This window comes from Asparagus officinalis, chromosome 2, assembly GCF_001876935.1.
Source record: "Asparagus officinalis chromosome 2, Aspof.V1, whole genome shotgun sequence".
In the NCBI taxonomy this organism is placed as follows: Eukaryota; Viridiplantae; Streptophyta; class Magnoliopsida; order Asparagales; family Asparagaceae; genus Asparagus; species Asparagus officinalis.
The window spans coordinates 75,293,233-75,310,837 of NC_033795.1; the positions used below are offsets into that span (position 1 = coordinate 75,293,233).

Below are 17,605 nucleotides of genomic sequence, written 5' to 3' on the forward strand. Positions count from 1 at the left end.
AACCGGAAAACGGACACAACGACTCGAAAAAGTCGGAAAACACCGCCCGCGGGGGCTCGGCCAAAGCCGAGCCACCCCAAGGTGGCTCGGCCTCAGCCGAGCCACCTTGAGGTGGCTCGGTGGCCGAGCCACCTCAAGGTGGCTCGGCCAAGGCCGAGCCACCCCCTGGGGTGGCCGAGCCACCTCAGGGTGGCTCGGCATGAGCCGAGCCACCTTGAGGTGGCCGGCCACCTTGAGCTGGCCACACGTGCACACGGGCACGGGCACAGTAACGAGAGCCTATAAATAGGCCAAGGGGTTCTTCATTTCAAAAGGTTGGAAATTTTGGAGAGAGGCGAAGCCCTGCTGGATTGGAGACTCGGAACTTAAAAAAGATTGAAACTTTGGGACTTCGGGGACTCACTCCTTCAGATCTGGTGCTCGGCGATCATCAACGTCAAATAAGGCAGGTGTTCGAGAGGATCAGATCTCAGATCTACGCAGGCATACTCCGGATCTAAGCTTGGTCTTAGATCCCGAGACTTGGACGATTGTTTCCTTGGTGAAACAATCCTCCCCGGCTATTATTTCCTTGGTGAAATAATACCCGTCGTACTGCGTAGATCCGACCGGATCTAGATCTCGCGGTGGTCCACGGCAAATAACCCCGGCGCAGGCAAAGAACCCACCAAGCGAGCGACCGCAAAACAGGAGCTCGCGATTTGTTCGACACAAAAGGAGAAAAGTTGTAATCTTTGTTTATTTTTATTTGATTTTCGTTGTAACCGGATCTTATAAAAAGACCGGATCTTTTGTAACTCAAAAAGTTGTAACTCAAGATGACAATGGAATCAATAACAAAGAAAGCAATGAATTTCCCCGCGAACAGTTATAATTTGATGACTTCTAGAATACTACAATTTGAAGACTTTCACATAGATCGATGAAGGTTACAATCTGACGATATTCACAACAACTGATGAAAGCTCTATTCAACAGCCTTCACAATCAACATCAGGAGTGACAATCTGATAACTCTCATATTTTTAAGGAGCCAAGACGAAGGTTACAAGGTGACGATCTTTGCAACGCTCTAGCGAAAGAGACTACAAATTGTTGGTCTCTTCAAATCAAAACAGAGATATCTCTCAAATCGGAGGGAATTTGGCGAAATGGATGGCTAAAACCCCCTTTGGAGGTTTGGTTGGCTCCGTCTTATCGAGATAGCTGATTTTTATATATAATTCGTTCAATTCCGACTTACGGTTTGAAAGTTATGACATATTCTTCGCAGCAAGTTATGTTCTGAAGTCCGTCTGCAAGACTGGACTTCGCTGGAACATTGGACTTAATTTAAAGCTCATCAAGCCCGCCTGAGGCTCGTCTCTGTATCCCAGAGTCAAAACGCAGAGCTCCAGATCCAAACGCAGAGCTCACTGCTGTGTTTTCAGTCCAAAACGCAGGGTTCATCGCTGTATTCTGGATCCAAATGCAGAGCTCACTGCTGCGTTTTCAGTCCAAAACGCAGGGTTCATCACTGCGTTCCAGATCTAAACGCAGCCTTCATTGCTACATTTTTAGTCCAAAACGTAGAGCCCAACTTTGTCTTCCAGATCCAAACGCAGAGTTCATTCTTGCGTCTCAGACTCTTAAAGCGGTGCGACCATTACGTTTTGAGCCAACTGGAAATGCCCAACTCTGCGTTTCAGGTCTAAAATACAGAGTCCGGGTCCAGAACGTCATTTTTAGCGCTTGACTCGTTCAAGCTCAAGCTGAACGGTTTCAGAAACCATTTCCCCCCACGATTGGAGGGATTTCTGCCCCACTTAGGAGCGGATTAAGGGGACAGTTACACCCCTTAAACCCCCTATAAATATGGGTAAACTCAACTGAGTTCGAGTCTCTCTTTTGGGGATCGCTGGCTTTTTGGTAGATCGGATCTTGGCAATCATCTTTTGGATCTGGAGATCATCTTTTGGATCTGACTTTTAGGAGATCGGTTCGGCTTCTTCAAATCTTCTTGGAGCTTTGGAGATCAGCAAGTTGAAGAAACTCAGATTCCGCCATCTTTTTCATGCTAAAACAAATACATAAATGCATGTCCAAGATATGCATAGAAATGTATATTTTGCACCAAATTTATATTCCTGTGTTTTTAGACAACGAAACAAACAAACCTAAAGAGATTTCCCGTTGTTAAAGACCCAATATTGTGTCTAAAGTATCTTATCCATTGAGTTATCGGTATATGAAAGAAGTGAAATCTACATATGTTAGTTTACTACAATAGAGTTTGATAATAAATATACTAATTTAATGGTCATTGGTCTATTATTATACTTTTAATATAATTGACAGAAATGAAAATCAATATACTAATTTGATTGTCGCTGTTCTATTATTATAATTTTAATATAACTGACAAAAGTTCATTTCAGATATATATTACTATATATATCTACACTACATATAAAAGAGGGCTGGGGTGTAAAAACTTTTGATTGCCTCTTTTACCCATCCAAAATGTGATAATTCACAATAATGCCTTGAAATTTATTCAATTCATTCTATTTATTACATTATAATTATTCTTGCAAAAAATATGAGAACTAATACTATAAACTAATATGTATTATAAAATTTAATCATAAATTTTATTTAATTCATTCTATTTATTATACTATAATTATTATTGCACTAAACATAAGAACTGATATATTATAAATTTTAACCATATTAGTGTTATGTTAAATAAGATAAATATTTCACTTTAGATATTAGATATTACACAATAAATATATAATTTTAATATATAAGATAATAGTATCATAACTTATATTTATAAAATATATCATAATTTAAGATAATTTAATATTTAATTAAACATGTAACATCTAATTCAATGCTATAATATATTGATATGTGCATCTGATGTATAAAAAATTCATGGAGAGAAATACTAATATAAATGTTAACCTCTTGGTGTAGTCTAGAATATCACATAAATTATCATAATATATATCACATAAATTATCATAATATATATCACTAACTATTGTAATATACTTATCATAGCAATTAGATACGATGTAATTCTAAACATACGGAATTCCAAGCGGTGTAGGAAGCTATTACATTTGCTCTTGACATTAGATGTGGAAAGATAATTTTTGAAGAAGATGCGAATGTGGTAATTAGAGATATCCATAATGGGGTGGAGCAACACTCGATTTTCAGACACTTTGTGGATGATTTTCAACAATGTTGCACATGACTTGAGGAATGAGATTTTTAGATAGTTCGTCAAATGGATAATATAATGGCTCATGTGTGATCTAAGGAAATTAATGATTTTGTAGTATTGCTTGAAGACTCACCATCATTTTTTACACGATGTTTTATAGTCTGATTAGGAACATCGTTAATCCACATTTTTTTACTGTGCTTTTGGGTTTTCAGTTTAGTTTTGATGTATCTTATTATTTTATGAAAAACTATTGCAATACAATAACTAAATCCTAGCTAATAAAATAAATTTTGACATCTCCAATTCTAAACCCACTAATAATGCATTTAATATGATTTTTAGTGAGAAAATGAACCTATAATTAAAGCATTCATGTATATTCTCTTATCGACTAATTAAAAATTCTTCATTAATTATGCACTAATAATTTCACAACTTATCAACTTTCATAAACATTCTACTTGGACAAGAGTTGCATAAAATTATGCTATATATGGATGCTCAAATGCACAAAAGAAAACACTAAAAGAGTCAAAAGGAAAAAAAAAGGAGGAAGTCAGAATTTTGGGAGAGGAATCAGTCCCTTGATTATAGTGACCAGGATACCTTGCAGTCGATAAGATTTCACAGGCGATAATTAAGAGAGAAAATTATATTGCTTTTTCTTTTTTAGGAAATGAATGGATCTACAATCAGTTTCACCTCCAATTTATGAAAAAAATATCAATATATTAGTTATACAACTATGGAATTTTGTGAAGAGAAAAACTAATGTAAATATTAATAAATTCATGGCGAGTGGGTGGCTGGAGACTCTGTTCGAGTCCTCTTCGTTGTTCTAAAAAAAATCGTGAGCGAGTGCAATGCCAGATGACCTTCAAAAGTTTTAGTCTCATATCATTATTTAGTATACATCATGTGCGAAGCACGTGTTAAATACTAGTATACTAAAATATATGTTACTAGTGGTAGAAATGACAAGTGACACATGTTGTAGCCTATATCATTATTATTGTTTTGAAAATAGTATCTATTTATCTACTATTAGACCTGTATTTTAAAGCTTTCATATGTCATGTATCATGATCTCTCTACATTAATCCTATCAAAATTCATTAACTATCTCATTAAAAATGTCACCAAGCTCTCCTCTCTTTTCCAAACCCACCTACTTATTAGCCATATCTCTCAATGCACAGCTAACAAACGAGTATCACTCTACTGGACCACTTCAAATAAAAAAACAAGGAACGAATGGAGTTATTTTTTTCAAGCATAAGAGGCAGGGGATAAAAGCCAAAGAAGAGAGAGAGAGAGAGAGAGAGAGAGAGAGAGAGAGAGAGAGTCTGGTCCAACTACGGCCTGCTTTTAACAAGATGGGTCATAACTGGGCCGAGCTCCAAGAGTCGATCATTAAAAGATAGGGTTGGTTTGGGCTAAATAATTTGCCCGTCCAGCTCATAATATATCACTCTTTATTTTTCTTGCTTGTTTTTCCATTTATTAAACGCAATCAAGGTTTCAATTCTATTCAAAAATACACAACACAAGGCATGTATTTTTCTTCGAATCAAGTATTCCAATTTAGGAGGAAAAATGATGATAGTTTGCTACCATATAAGCCCGATCCAAGAGGCCCATGCAGAAAACTGCTATAGGGCCTCATAGTTATGGTGACCCAAGCATAGAAAAGGTAGCCAGGTGGCTGAGCCATGATGTATTCAATTTGTGAACTTGGAGAAAAGGAGTAAAGAGAAATATTATTAACTGATTGTTATTTTAAGTTACTGTTATCAACTTAGTAAATGATAAATAAACTTATAAACATGTTAATAATAATTTTGAAATTTTACTTTATCACTTCTGTGCGTGTAAATCAGGACTAAATAACATAACGAGAGGATAAAGTAAATGCTAAAGAGGTTACTTTTATTTAAAATATATATATACCTCGTAGAAGTTAAGTAAACTAGCAAAGGAAAAAAAAATAGTGTGAAGATTTTTTTATTACAATTTAATCCTAAATTTAGGATATATATTAAACCAAAACCAATTAGCATGATGGCCCAATGTCTATATTCATCAAGTATGTGAGGCCTCCATTCTCTCTTCAATCAGCGTTTATGTAACACTATACTCTAAATAGAAATATAGAATGGATCATCACATCTTTTGCGTCAGTGTAATTTGCGTTCAACACACTACTATCAAATGTCACGCGGACCTTTGAAAAAAGACACATTGATCGACTTATAAAATCTACCACAGCAAGAGCCCGTTACTTTTCCAATTCGCCTTATGACATCAACCCTAGAAGAATCTTTAAATATAAAATACCCTTCCCAACATAGGGGGCCTCTCATTTTTTATCCCTTCTAACACCAACGACTTCATCATCAATGTATTCAAATTTTACTGTTTAAACTAAACTATGTATTTCCTCCATAGATTTATCTCCTTCAGCCTCTAAGTATGTGTTTAGCAACTTACTAAAAATGGGTCATGGACTAACTCACAGGGGTCACACCCAAATAGTTTAAAAATCCCCTAAGGGGCTGTTTGGTTGTTTGTTTTTGGAGAGGAAAGCATAAAAAGTGTCAGAGTTGTGGGGTCAACAGTCAGTTTACTCATTTTAGACTACCTCCAGCAGGTGGGTTTTGGGGGGGTTTTTTGCTCCAGCAGGTGGGTTTTTGGGGGGTGAAATGGAAAATCGGAGTCGGAGGGGTGAAAATTTCACCTCCGGTTTTTCTGACCGCGTGGGTCCCGCGAAATGTGATCAGCCCATGTATCAAGCCATGTGTCAAGGCTTGATTGGTTGGCGTTTTTTGTTTTACTCCTAATTTTTAAATGATATTTTGGGAGATAAATACTAGGAATTAATTTATAATTTTTATAGCAATAATTTTTATATTTTCACCTCTATATATAGAGATTAGTCTTGTGTAATTTGGACACAAAAAAAATCTGAGTTTTCAACACCTTATTCTCCTTCTCTTTGCTTTTGCTTCTATATTCTTCAAACTTTTTCAAATGGATCCTTCACAAAATTATCATAATTTCTCCTACAACTTTCCTAACCAGCCTCAAAATACCAACCCTCAAAATCCAAATATGCAAGCCCCTTCCTAACCAGCCTCAAAATACCAACCCTCAAAATCCAAATATGCAAGCCCCGGAAATTACTCAAAATGTTGGTATGCAACCAAAATATATGCCAGGAGTAGCAGTATCGGGTAGTAGCGGTTCGAAAAGAAAGAGTAGTAGTGAAGATGTTGAATCCTCCGCTCCTACCCTCGTACGTCCTGAGGGTAGGGACACGACAAAGAAGAAAGCTAGAGCTTCGTCCAGTAAACCAAGGAAATCGAAGGTCGAACTTCAGGATGAGTTATCCAATATAGTCACCTCTCGTGAAAAGGCGGAAGCGAAAAGAGCAAGTATTGTTGAAGCTATGAATGTCCTCGCTCGTGCCAAGAATATGGAGATGTGGAGATTTTTGAAAAACAAACCAGATCGTGACGATGAAGATGAAGAAGCATATCAGTTGTTGAGGAAAGAACTGTTTGGCAAATGAAGAAGTTGTTGTTTGTCTGTTAGTTTGTTTATGTGTTTTTAAGTGTTTTTTTAAGTGTTTTGTGTGTTGAAATTGGAGTGTTGAATAAAATCGTTGTTTTTTATTTGAATAAATCCAATTGAAATGACTACTCCCTCTCCAATTGAATTGACAAGTCTCTGCAATTAAAGTTAAAAAATGTATGAATTGACAACTCTCTGGTATGAATTGACAACTCCCTGCAATTAAAGACGAAGGGTTTGGAGTATACCTATCAACATTTTTTCTACATACCCTCCAATGGATCCAAACCTAAATGAATTCAATCTCGAATACTTCCAACAAGAATGGGAGTTAGAAGATAAAATGTTTGATAGGCAACAAGAACTGCTTGAAGAGTTGCTTAGGAGAGAAGAACAACCGCGCAAGAGAAAGTCCATATATAGAGATCATCATGCAGCGCATGAGAGGCTCATGGCCGACTACTTTGCCGAATCATGCACATACACTGATGCCCAATTTCGACGAAGGTATCGAATGAATAGGCCTCTCGTTCTACGAATTGTGGATTCTATGTCAAATTTCGACGTTTACTTCACACAACGTCGTAATAATGCGGGCAAGCTTAGTTTAACCCCTATCCAAAAGTGTACTGCTGCCTTACACATGCTCGCATATGGAGTAGCAGCTGATGCTTGTGATGAGTACGTGAAGATAGGAGAATCTACTGCAGTTGAGTGTACTCAGAGGTTTTGCGAAGGGGGTAATAGCCTTGTTTCAAGATGAATACTTAAGACGACCCAATGTGCAAGACTTGCAGAGGTTAATCCAAGTTGGACAAGAGCGTGGTTTCCCAGGGATGATTGGAAGTATCGATTGCATGCATTGGCAGTGAAAAAATTGTCCAAAGGCTTGGCAAGGGCAGTTTACTAGTGGACACAAGGGCACAGCAACAGTTATTCTCGAGGCAGTTGCGTCATATGATTTGTGGATATGGTATGCTTTTTTTGGGCTTTCTGGTAGTTTGAACGACATAAATGTACTAGATAGGTCACCCGTTTTTGATGACATTGAGTCTGGTGAAGCTCCAAGGGTAAACTTCACTGTTAATGGACGGCACTACAATATTGCATACTATCTTGCTGACGGAATCTACCCAAAATGGCCTGTCTTCGTCCAGTCAATTCAAATGCCCCAGGGATCCAAACAACAATGTTTTGCCAAACAACAGGAGTCATGCAGGAAGGACGTGGAGCGCGCATTCGGGGTTCTCCAAGCACGGTTTGCTATTGTCCGCCAACCAGCTCGAACGTGGGATCTTGAAGTCTTAGGTAAAATAATGAGGGCGTGCATTATTTTACATAACATGATAGTGGAAGATGAACGAGATTCGTATTCGCGAAACTGGGAAAATATCGACTTTGAACCGTCAAACAATCCTAGCTCTTTCGCCTCTTCCAGTGTTCAAACAGACATATTGCCTGAGTTTCAAGTCCATGTTCGAGACCGATCCGGATCGGATAATCATACTAGAGCCGAACTACGAGATAGGAGCCAACATATTCAGTTGAAAAAGGATCTCATCGAGCACATTTGGCAGAAATTTGGAACAACCTCTGATTAGATTTACCAATTTAATGTGTGTTTTCTTTAATGTTTTCAATAATTTGTGTGTGTTTGACTTTTCCGTATGCTTAATAAAATCGTGTGTTTTTTTGTTAATATAAAAATATTATCAAAAATTAAATTAATAATATATATTATTTATGTAAATATTAAAAAATTATAATTATAAATAAATGAGTTATATTAGTAATAATAATAGTAGTAGTAGTAATATATATGAAATAAGAAAAAGAAATGAATAAATAAGGTGGGGTATATATGTTGGAGTGATGGGGTTATAGTGGGTCCCAAATAAAGTAAAAATCTTTTGAAAAAACTCCTGCTGTAGAGATGATAGAAAATGAAGATTGTTGAATTATGTGGAGGGGGGATAAAGTAATGTGGCAGGAGAGAGAAGGTTAAAATTTCGACTCCTGCTGGAGATAGTCTTACAGAGTTTGGATGATTATTTGATTGCATGTAAAGGTGTTGATGTGTCCATTTTTAAGCTGAGGTGTGTTGGAAAGTTAGACTCTCTCAATAACCACCGATTTAGGTGGAAAGCTAACAGAATGTCAGAGAAAGAAAATTAAAATGAACAAATAAAGAAAATATCTCAGGGACTCCAAAATAGGAGAATCCTGAGTGGGACAGGTGAGGTGTCGCCTCCCTATCCCGTGATGCACTGTGCATCACGAGACAGGGAGGCAACACCTCACATGTCTCGCTTAGAGTCCCCTATTTTGTGTAAATCCAACTAACCCTTAGTTTAAACTTTAAGTAATTTTTAACTTAGAGAAGAGTGTAATTAGTGCCTTGTAGTTTACTTGTTTGAGAAATGTGGTATATACAATTATGTATGTGTTTATGTATAAGAGTGAATTAGTTTCTGGGGTTTTTTAAGTAATAATCCCTCAAATCTTTCATATTTAAAATTAGTCTCTCAAATAATTTTAATTGCTACTACCCCCCACCCCCCCCACCCCAACCCCCCCACCCCCCACACACACACAAAAATCAAATGAAGCGAATGAAATTTTACAAAAATCTAGATTTGGGGGGTAAAGTGTAAATATGGATGATTTGAGGGTAAAATGAACTTTTTGAATGGAGTTCACATAACCATCAATTTCTAAGTTTACACTATTTAATCCAAACAATGTAATGCTATCATTTTAGGATTCACGAGGAATCAAAACCAAAGAATGTAAATATTAAAAGAGGAAAGTGATGAGGTGGACAACCCTTTTACATAGTGTATCATAAATATCTAAAAGCATCCAAAGGGGCCCTAAATGAACAAAAGCAAAAAGAGCCATTTTGAGTCTTATTTTTGGCCATCAACAAATTACTCTAAGAGTCTTGCTTCAGTACACCAATAATAGACTTTTATCTTTTTATTTTTTATTTTTTATTTAAAGGTTAATAAGGTAATAGCGTTGCTTCAGTGTCTCAAAATTATTTATTATTTATTTTTTCTCAAAAGAATAATATTGGAGATATTCCTTTCTCAAAACAGATTTTGAAATTTTGCACAGCTGATTTTCTAAATTCAATTTAAAATAACAAAACAACTCCAAAAATAGTAAAATTTGGGGAAATGTTTGTACACATAAAGATAAAAATGTTAGGGGTTGTTTGGTTGGTTTCCTAAAAATCAAGAAAAGGAAAAGGGTACATGGAAATCAATCAAATATTATTTTCATCCATTTCTATCCCTAAAACTCACCATAACATCCAATAAAATATTATTTTCATCCCACAACTCATCTCATATCATCTCCTAAAAATAAACCGAACACAAGAAACGGGTCACATCATCCAACTTATCTCATCTCCATCACATCTCATCTTTAAAAATCACTCACATCATCCAATAATATGGTGATAACTCATCTCATCTCATTAACAATTCATTTCCACCCATTTCCTTAAAAAATCCAGGAAATTGATTTTCTTAAGTGTAAGTCACATCATCCAATAATATAATGACAACTCAACTCATCTCATCTATTTTCTTATTTTTATGAATGAACCAAACACAAGAAAAGAACCTATTACAGGAAATATGTTTCTTATAATTTATTTCCTTATTTTTTAGCCAACCAAACAGCATCAAAACAAATTTTCTTAAAAAATCACTCACATCATCCAATAATGATGTGATAACTCATCTCTCATTCTTTGATTTCCTTCTTTTTTTTAGCCAACCAAACAATCTCAAAATAATTTTTCTTAGAAATAAGTTTCCTATTCTTTGATTTCCCTCTTTTTAGGTGAACAAACAGCCCCTTAGAGAAGAAATTTCTGAAATATCACTTCGCATTTGTGAAAAATCACTATTTTAAACAGATATTCTAGATTCTGAAAACTGCTGAACACTTGATTTTCTAGAGTCAATTTAAAATAGTAAACCAACTCCAAAATTAGTAAAACTTTGGGAAACGTTTATAACATAAAGATGAACATGTTAGAAAATGAATTTCTAAAATTGCATTTCTCATTTGTGAAAACTCAACATTTTACAAACCGTTAAAAAAATACAAAATTGTCAAAACTTGATTTTTGATGAAATCATTCCAAATAAGTTTTGAAACACTTTCCGATAAATTAATAGACTTGAGAGAATATATGAAATAGTGTCGTTAAGTCTATAAACTGAAAACTGTGATAAATCAAAACAAATGTGTGTGTGTATGAATTTTAAGCTCTAAGTATAAACACACAAAGTATAAACCTAAACAATTATACCCAAGGCAAATGATCTTCAATTAGGCTTGATCTTGGTAACAGACGAAGCGATATAATATCTTGACTTGAATTACGACAGCTTCATTCAGATTTCCTTCCAACCTCTTTTGAATGTCATCGTTAAGCTCAATTCTAACCAACCTCCAATTAATCGAGGATCTTTGTGCAGGATTCCTAACAAGTAAATACAAACACTCGATAAATAATATTAGGAATTATTTGTTATTAAAACTAGATTAGATAGTAGCCTCATAAGCATAGGAGCTAACATTATTGATCCCAAATTTAAGGAAATTTATTTTCTCCTAAAAAATCATGAAATAGCTTGAAAAAATCGGCTTAAAAACATAGAAATAATTCCCACAACCTATTTTCTATGAGTAATCTCTCTAAGACCCAAGCTTAGTCATTTCCTAAGAAGAGCTCCAACCGGGCTGCATTTCTCCAAAATGCAACCCGATTGAAGTCCAACCGATCTCCATTTTTTGGAGATCGGCTGCAAAAATCCAATTTGGGCTGCATATTTGGAGCCCCTCCATTTCACTATTCCCCCTAATAAAATTTCTATTTTACCCTTCTAACTAACTAATTATTTTTAGATATTCAATTTAAAATCAACATAAGTTTATTTCTACTAATTATTTTTAAATAAAAGTTTTACAGTTGGAAATGTTTTGTCGATACCTTCAAAATGAGACTAATATTGGATAATATTAATTGAAATATAAAATTTCAAGAACCAAGTAATTAAAAAACCAAGCAATTTATGTAATATAGATATTCAAAGGGAACGACAGGAAGTAAGATTATGCTGATTAATCTTGATACTATTACTGATCCTTCGTAGGGGTGTGCAACGGTCGGTTCGGTTCAGTTTTTACCAAAATTTAAACAACCGAACCGAACCACCTATAATTCAAAACCGAACCGAACTGTTGCAAGTCGGTGCGGTGCGGTTCGGTTCGGTTTGTTCGTTTCTAACTTCATCAAACTTCTTATCAAACAGCAAACTGTGTTAAAGAAAAAAGATATCAACAAAGTAGGAGATTATGAAGTATTAAACACTGATATAATGATATTGTTTTTAACCCATAATGGTTCAGAAAATGAGTTTAGGGTTTGAGCCTTTGACTCTATGGGGACAAGTCGGGTAGGGTTTGAGATCAAAATGGGTAGTATTGTACTATATTCGGTCGGTTCGGACCGGTTCGGGTTAAAAAATTTTCAAACCGACCCGAACCGTCCTACTCATAAAACCGATCTTTCCCGATCGGTTCGGGTCGGTTCGGTCGGTTTTTTCGGTTTGGACCGAACCATGCTCAACCCTAATCCTTCGGAACACGAGTATTTTCGAATTAAAAAACAAGAAATTTTAAATAGAAACACAACTGGAGGTTCTTCATCTGATATTCCTAATCCTGAATATAGTTATGCAGGAAGTCAATACGGAATACCTGGTGGATATGGAGGAAATGACCTGCCCGATTTTCATGTACTTTATTTTTCTATGTAATGCCACTGAATGTAATATATAAAATTTCATCATTCAGAGTAGTTGTGAAGGTTGTTCCAAATATTATGCTATATTTTCTGCTTTTTAAAATTTAAAGGCTCTTATCTATGTCTTATTAATTTATAATATATTAATTTATAATGTAGTTTATATTTTAAATTAATTCATATAATTTTTTTAACATTTTATATTTTTTTATTTTCAAATCTATTTAAAGTATTATAAAAGAAATCAATTGAAAATACAAATAGAGCTTCATATAGATGGGGTGGTTGGAGTGCCCCCCTCTAAAAAAACATATTCCCAAGAATATTCTTTGGGGAGGCTGTATTTTACAGCCTCGGGGGTTGTTGGAGTGCCTCCCCTCTAAAAAAATATATTCCCAAGAATATTCTTTGGGGAGGGTGCATTTTGGAGTTGCTCTAACGTACCCTTGCTCTAAAACTAGGTGAGATACAAATCTGATCGAGATTCGAAGAGTTAGCGTTATACACACGTCAGCAAACGATCCAATCGAGTTAAACCTAGACCTACGTGTGACAACCAACAGGATAAGGTCGCTGCTACAAAAAGATCGGCGGTGGGACCCCCCCGAAACTTCTCTCTCGTGGAAACTGTTTCCGTTCTTCTACAGCTCTCTTCCCATTGCCGCCACCAATTTCGTCTCATCCCTGCAAAAATAAAATAAAATTATTATATCGAGGCCGCTTCTTCATCGTAATCGCATTTTCTATCTTATCCCCTTTCATCGCTGATCCCCCCCCCGAAACTTCTCTCTCGTGGAAACTGTTTCCGTTCTTCTACAGCTCTCTTCCCATTGCCGCCACCAATTTCGTCTCATCCCTGCAAAAATAAAATAAAATTATTATATCGAGGCCGCTTCTTCATCGTAATCGCATTTTCTATCTTATCCCCTTTCATCGCTGATCCAGATCCCAGTCACTGTAATATAGGGATTTAATAGCTGGGTTCCCCTTAAAAAAGCAAATTTTTTTTTTACCACTGGCCTTCATCATTAGAGCTTGCAAAATTTTGATCTTTGCTTGAGTTGTGCATTCCCATCGAGGTTTCATCAATTGGGCATCTCTCAAAAAACGATTTTGACGTAATTTTTTGAAACCACCCCCCAGTTTGAAACCCTGGTAAGCCTTCGCTCTGATTGCTCCGCCTGGGCTCCAAAAGGCCCGACCTTTTGCTCAATTGTAGATTCTCCTTAAGTTTTAGCCAATTGGGTCGAGCCCAAAATCCAATCTTGAAACCCTAAGAAGTAGAGTGATGGATGTAAGCGGTGAGGCAAGCATCAATTCGTTCTCCATTGGCCCGTCCTCAGTCATCGGCCGCACGATTGCGTTTAGAGTCCTATTCTGCTCTTCAATCTCCCACCTCCGGCATCGAACTGCAAAATTCATTGGGTTTTTTCTTCGAAATCTCAGGCATTACAGTTTCTCATTCATTTCATGGTTCCATCCAAGGAACACCCAAGGTATACTTGTGATGGTAACGCTGATGGCTTTCCTGTTGAAGAGATTCGCCAATGTGCGGCCGAGAGCGGAGTCTGCATACCGTAGGAAGTTCTGGAGGAACATGATGAGGAGCGCGATGACGTACGAGGAGTGGGCCCACGCGGCCAAGATGATCGAGAAGGAGGGCCCGAAGATGAATGAGTCGGATTTGTATGACGAGGAGTTGGTGAGGAACAAGTTGCAGGAGCTGAGGCAGAGGAGGGAGGAGGGGTCATTGAGGGACATTGTATTTTGTATGAGGGCGGATCTGTTGAGGAATTTGGGGAATATGTGTAACCCTCAACTCCACAAGGGAAGGCTTCAGGTGTGTAGATTATGACATTACTTATATATATAGCATTTAGATTATGTTTGTGATCTGAGGGCATGAGTCATAAGTTTTTAAGCACCACGACATATGTTTGTTAACCACGGGTTTTGTGATCGAGGATCGTGGTTTATATATCTCTTTCAAATTTTCTGGTCACAACCATATGTTAACACCGTCCTTTTAAAATTATGTGCATATGTTTCATTTTTGTGGGTGTCTCATGAACTGACTTGTATCCTACAGTAAATGATGAAGTGATTTGATGTTTTAGATTGTGTTTGTGATTTGGGGACTTGAAGTTCAGGAACTATGACATCGAGAAAATGTGATGGCCATGTCATCTAACCTCAAGTTTAATGATAGAGGGTTATGGACCTTATGATTTAGAACTGTTTCAGTTTTCTAATCAGATTTATAGCTGGCGCAGGTTCAGCTATGATAGCCCTTTTTTTCCCCCCGATGACAATAAATACTTATATTCGAAGTAGTGTGTCTTCATTCATGGTGGGGCTTCATCAGGTTGTTGTATGTCTGGATCACCTAGCTTTACTTCCATTCTCCAAATGATGACTGTGTCGAAGCACATCTTGCCTTCAGAATTAGGTCCATTGGTTTGTAATGTCTGTATATCAACTTTAAATGGTTAGAAACACTAGGAACCAGGAACTTGCTTTGCCCTGGCGCCTGGCAAAATTTAATGTGTTGATGCCGATAATTTAGACTTAAACATCTTGATTCGTATATGACCGAGTTCAGTAAAAATTCCGTACTATCTATATAACGTACCACCATCCTTCTATATTTCTAGGTTAAATTTTCAATTAAGCACCATCATTTTTATATAGTTAACATTCTTCTATTAGTGCAAATATTATGAAGTTTTTTTTTCCTGTTGATTCTGTCTCATTTGCACACTATAAATTAACCTGATAAACAAATAGATTTTCATACAGAAAGGATTTGTTTTGTTGAATAACATAAGCTATTGGCTTGGATGCTATGAATCAAATTATAATTGACCATGGTCCATCTATTACACAATTCTTCATTCTCACCACCTTTTTGCATCAAAAAGTATTTGCTCATGCTGTTAAGGCTTTCAGCTCAGCTCACACACTATCCTCATTCAATCTGCAAAAGGGCCTAGGTGAAATAAGAGTGCATGGACTGTTATGGGAGTCACGTTCATCTTTCGAGGAGTGAGTATGAGGTAAACCAAAGAGAGAAAAATCACATTTCGAACACCTACAGACTAAGCATTCCAAATGTATTTGAGTGTTGATTGATGAAGGCGAGGACACACCAGACATATATCTGTAAACATGTGAAGTATCTCTAATATATGATAATCCCCTTAGCAATCATGCAATAGAGCATGATGAATGAGTATGTGAGACGCTTCCTGAATTAAAATGATCACTTTTTTCATTTTCACCTTTTTGAGAAGCATTCCAAATGTATCCGAGTGTTGATTGGTGAAGGCGAGGACATTCCAGACATACTTGTAAAAATGTGGAGTATCTCTAATATATGACAACCTCCTTGGAAATCATACAACAGAGCACATTAGCTTCCTAAATTAAAATTATCACTTTTTTCATTTCACCTACAAATTGTACGATCCAAACTTCAATGCTCATGTTTAAGATGGGAAGTTCTATTTATCATCTATAGACCATTGCCAATTTTACCAAAAAAAAGGGCCTGATTTTACTGTTAATTATGTATACTTCATTAACCTGGGAACCTTCATTTCTTTCTATTCAGGTACCTAGACTCATAAAGGAATACATCAACGAGGTCTCAACCCAACTTAAAATCATATGCAACTCTGACTCTGATGAACTTCTCTTAGAAGAGAAACTCGCATTCATGCACGAAACTCGACACGCTTTTGGCAGAACTGCGCTTCTCTTAAGCGGAGGTGCATCCTTAGGATCCTTCCATGTTGGAGTAGTAAAAACATTAGTAGAACACAAACTTCTCCCAAGAATAATCGCAGGCTCTAGCGTCGGTTCTATAATGTGTGCTATTGTAGCCACCCGATCTTGGCCAGAACTTGAGAGCTTTTTCGAGGACTCCTGGCACACTCTCCAATTCTTCGATCAAATGGGTGGAATTTTTGCGGTTGTTAGAAGGGTTATGACACATGGAGCAGTTCATGAGATTAGGCAACTTCAACAGCTTTTGAGGCATTTAACGAGCAATTTAACTTTTCAAGAAGCTTATGATATGACTGGAAGGATTCTTGGGATTACTGTGTGCTCTCCTAGAAAGCATGAGCCTCCGAGATGTCTTAATTATTTGACATCTCCTCATGTTGTTATATGGAGCGCTGTGACTGCTTCTTGTGCTTTTCCTGGGCTTTTTGAAGCTCAGGAGTTAATGGCGAAGGATAGATTTGGGGAGATTGTTCCTTTTCAAGCACCATTTGTAGTGGGCTTCGGGGAAACGGCAGGAAGTTCTTCTCGTCGGTGGAGAGATGGGAGTTTGGAGAGTGATCTTCCTATGATACAATTGAAGGAACTTTTTAATGTGAATCATTTTATTGTTAGTCAAGCTAATCCTCATATAGCTCCACTACTGAGGTTGAAAGAGCTTGTAAGAGCTTATGGAGGCAATTTTGCTGCTAAGGTATAAATTCTTAGCTATTTATTTTCTTAGTTTTGCATAAAAAGTGTCAAGAATGAAGGAATAAATATCAAGGGAACTAATTTTTTCTGTTTCTAAATTTATCCAGCTTGCTCATCTTGCCGAGATGGAGGTCAAGCATCGGTGCAATCAAATCCTAGCACTTGGTTTTCCACTAGGAGGACTTGCTAAATTATTTTCTCAAGAGTGGGAGGGTGATGTAACAGTGGTCATGCCAGCTACACTTGCTCAGGTACCATTATTTCCCATTTATCATCTCTGACGAGTAATTTAATAAAGGATTAATTATATATACACCCCCTATACTATAGAGGGCTAGCCATTATTTACCCCTACACCTTTTTATTAACGCTTGGATCCCCTGATCCCCAACAAAGTTGTCTCTTTGTTATTTGTATGTGTCACGTGGGTGTCACGTGACGTCAATGTGTTGTGAATAGACCCATGATATTTTAGTGTGTTGCATCATATGTTC

The 17,605-nt window shown here is 36.7% G+C and overlaps 1 protein-coding gene and 1 pseudogene across 1 annotated transcript in view; both read left to right on the plus strand.

The window, feature by feature from the left end:
* Positions 7,077-8,464, plus strand: LOC109829630 (annotated as a pseudogene).
* Positions 13,415-17,605, plus strand: part of LOC109831634 (triacylglycerol lipase SDP1) — a 6,833-nt gene continuing 2,642 nt past the window's right edge. The window contains exons 1-3 of the mRNA XM_020398993.1: positions 13,415-14,472; positions 16,246-17,112; positions 17,219-17,362. Coding sequence (XP_020254582.1) covers positions 13,921-14,472; positions 16,246-17,112; positions 17,219-17,362 — 1,563 coding nt within the window. The 5' untranslated portion in view covers positions 13,415-13,920. The remainder of the gene's footprint in view (positions 14,473-16,245; positions 17,113-17,218; positions 17,363-17,605) is intronic.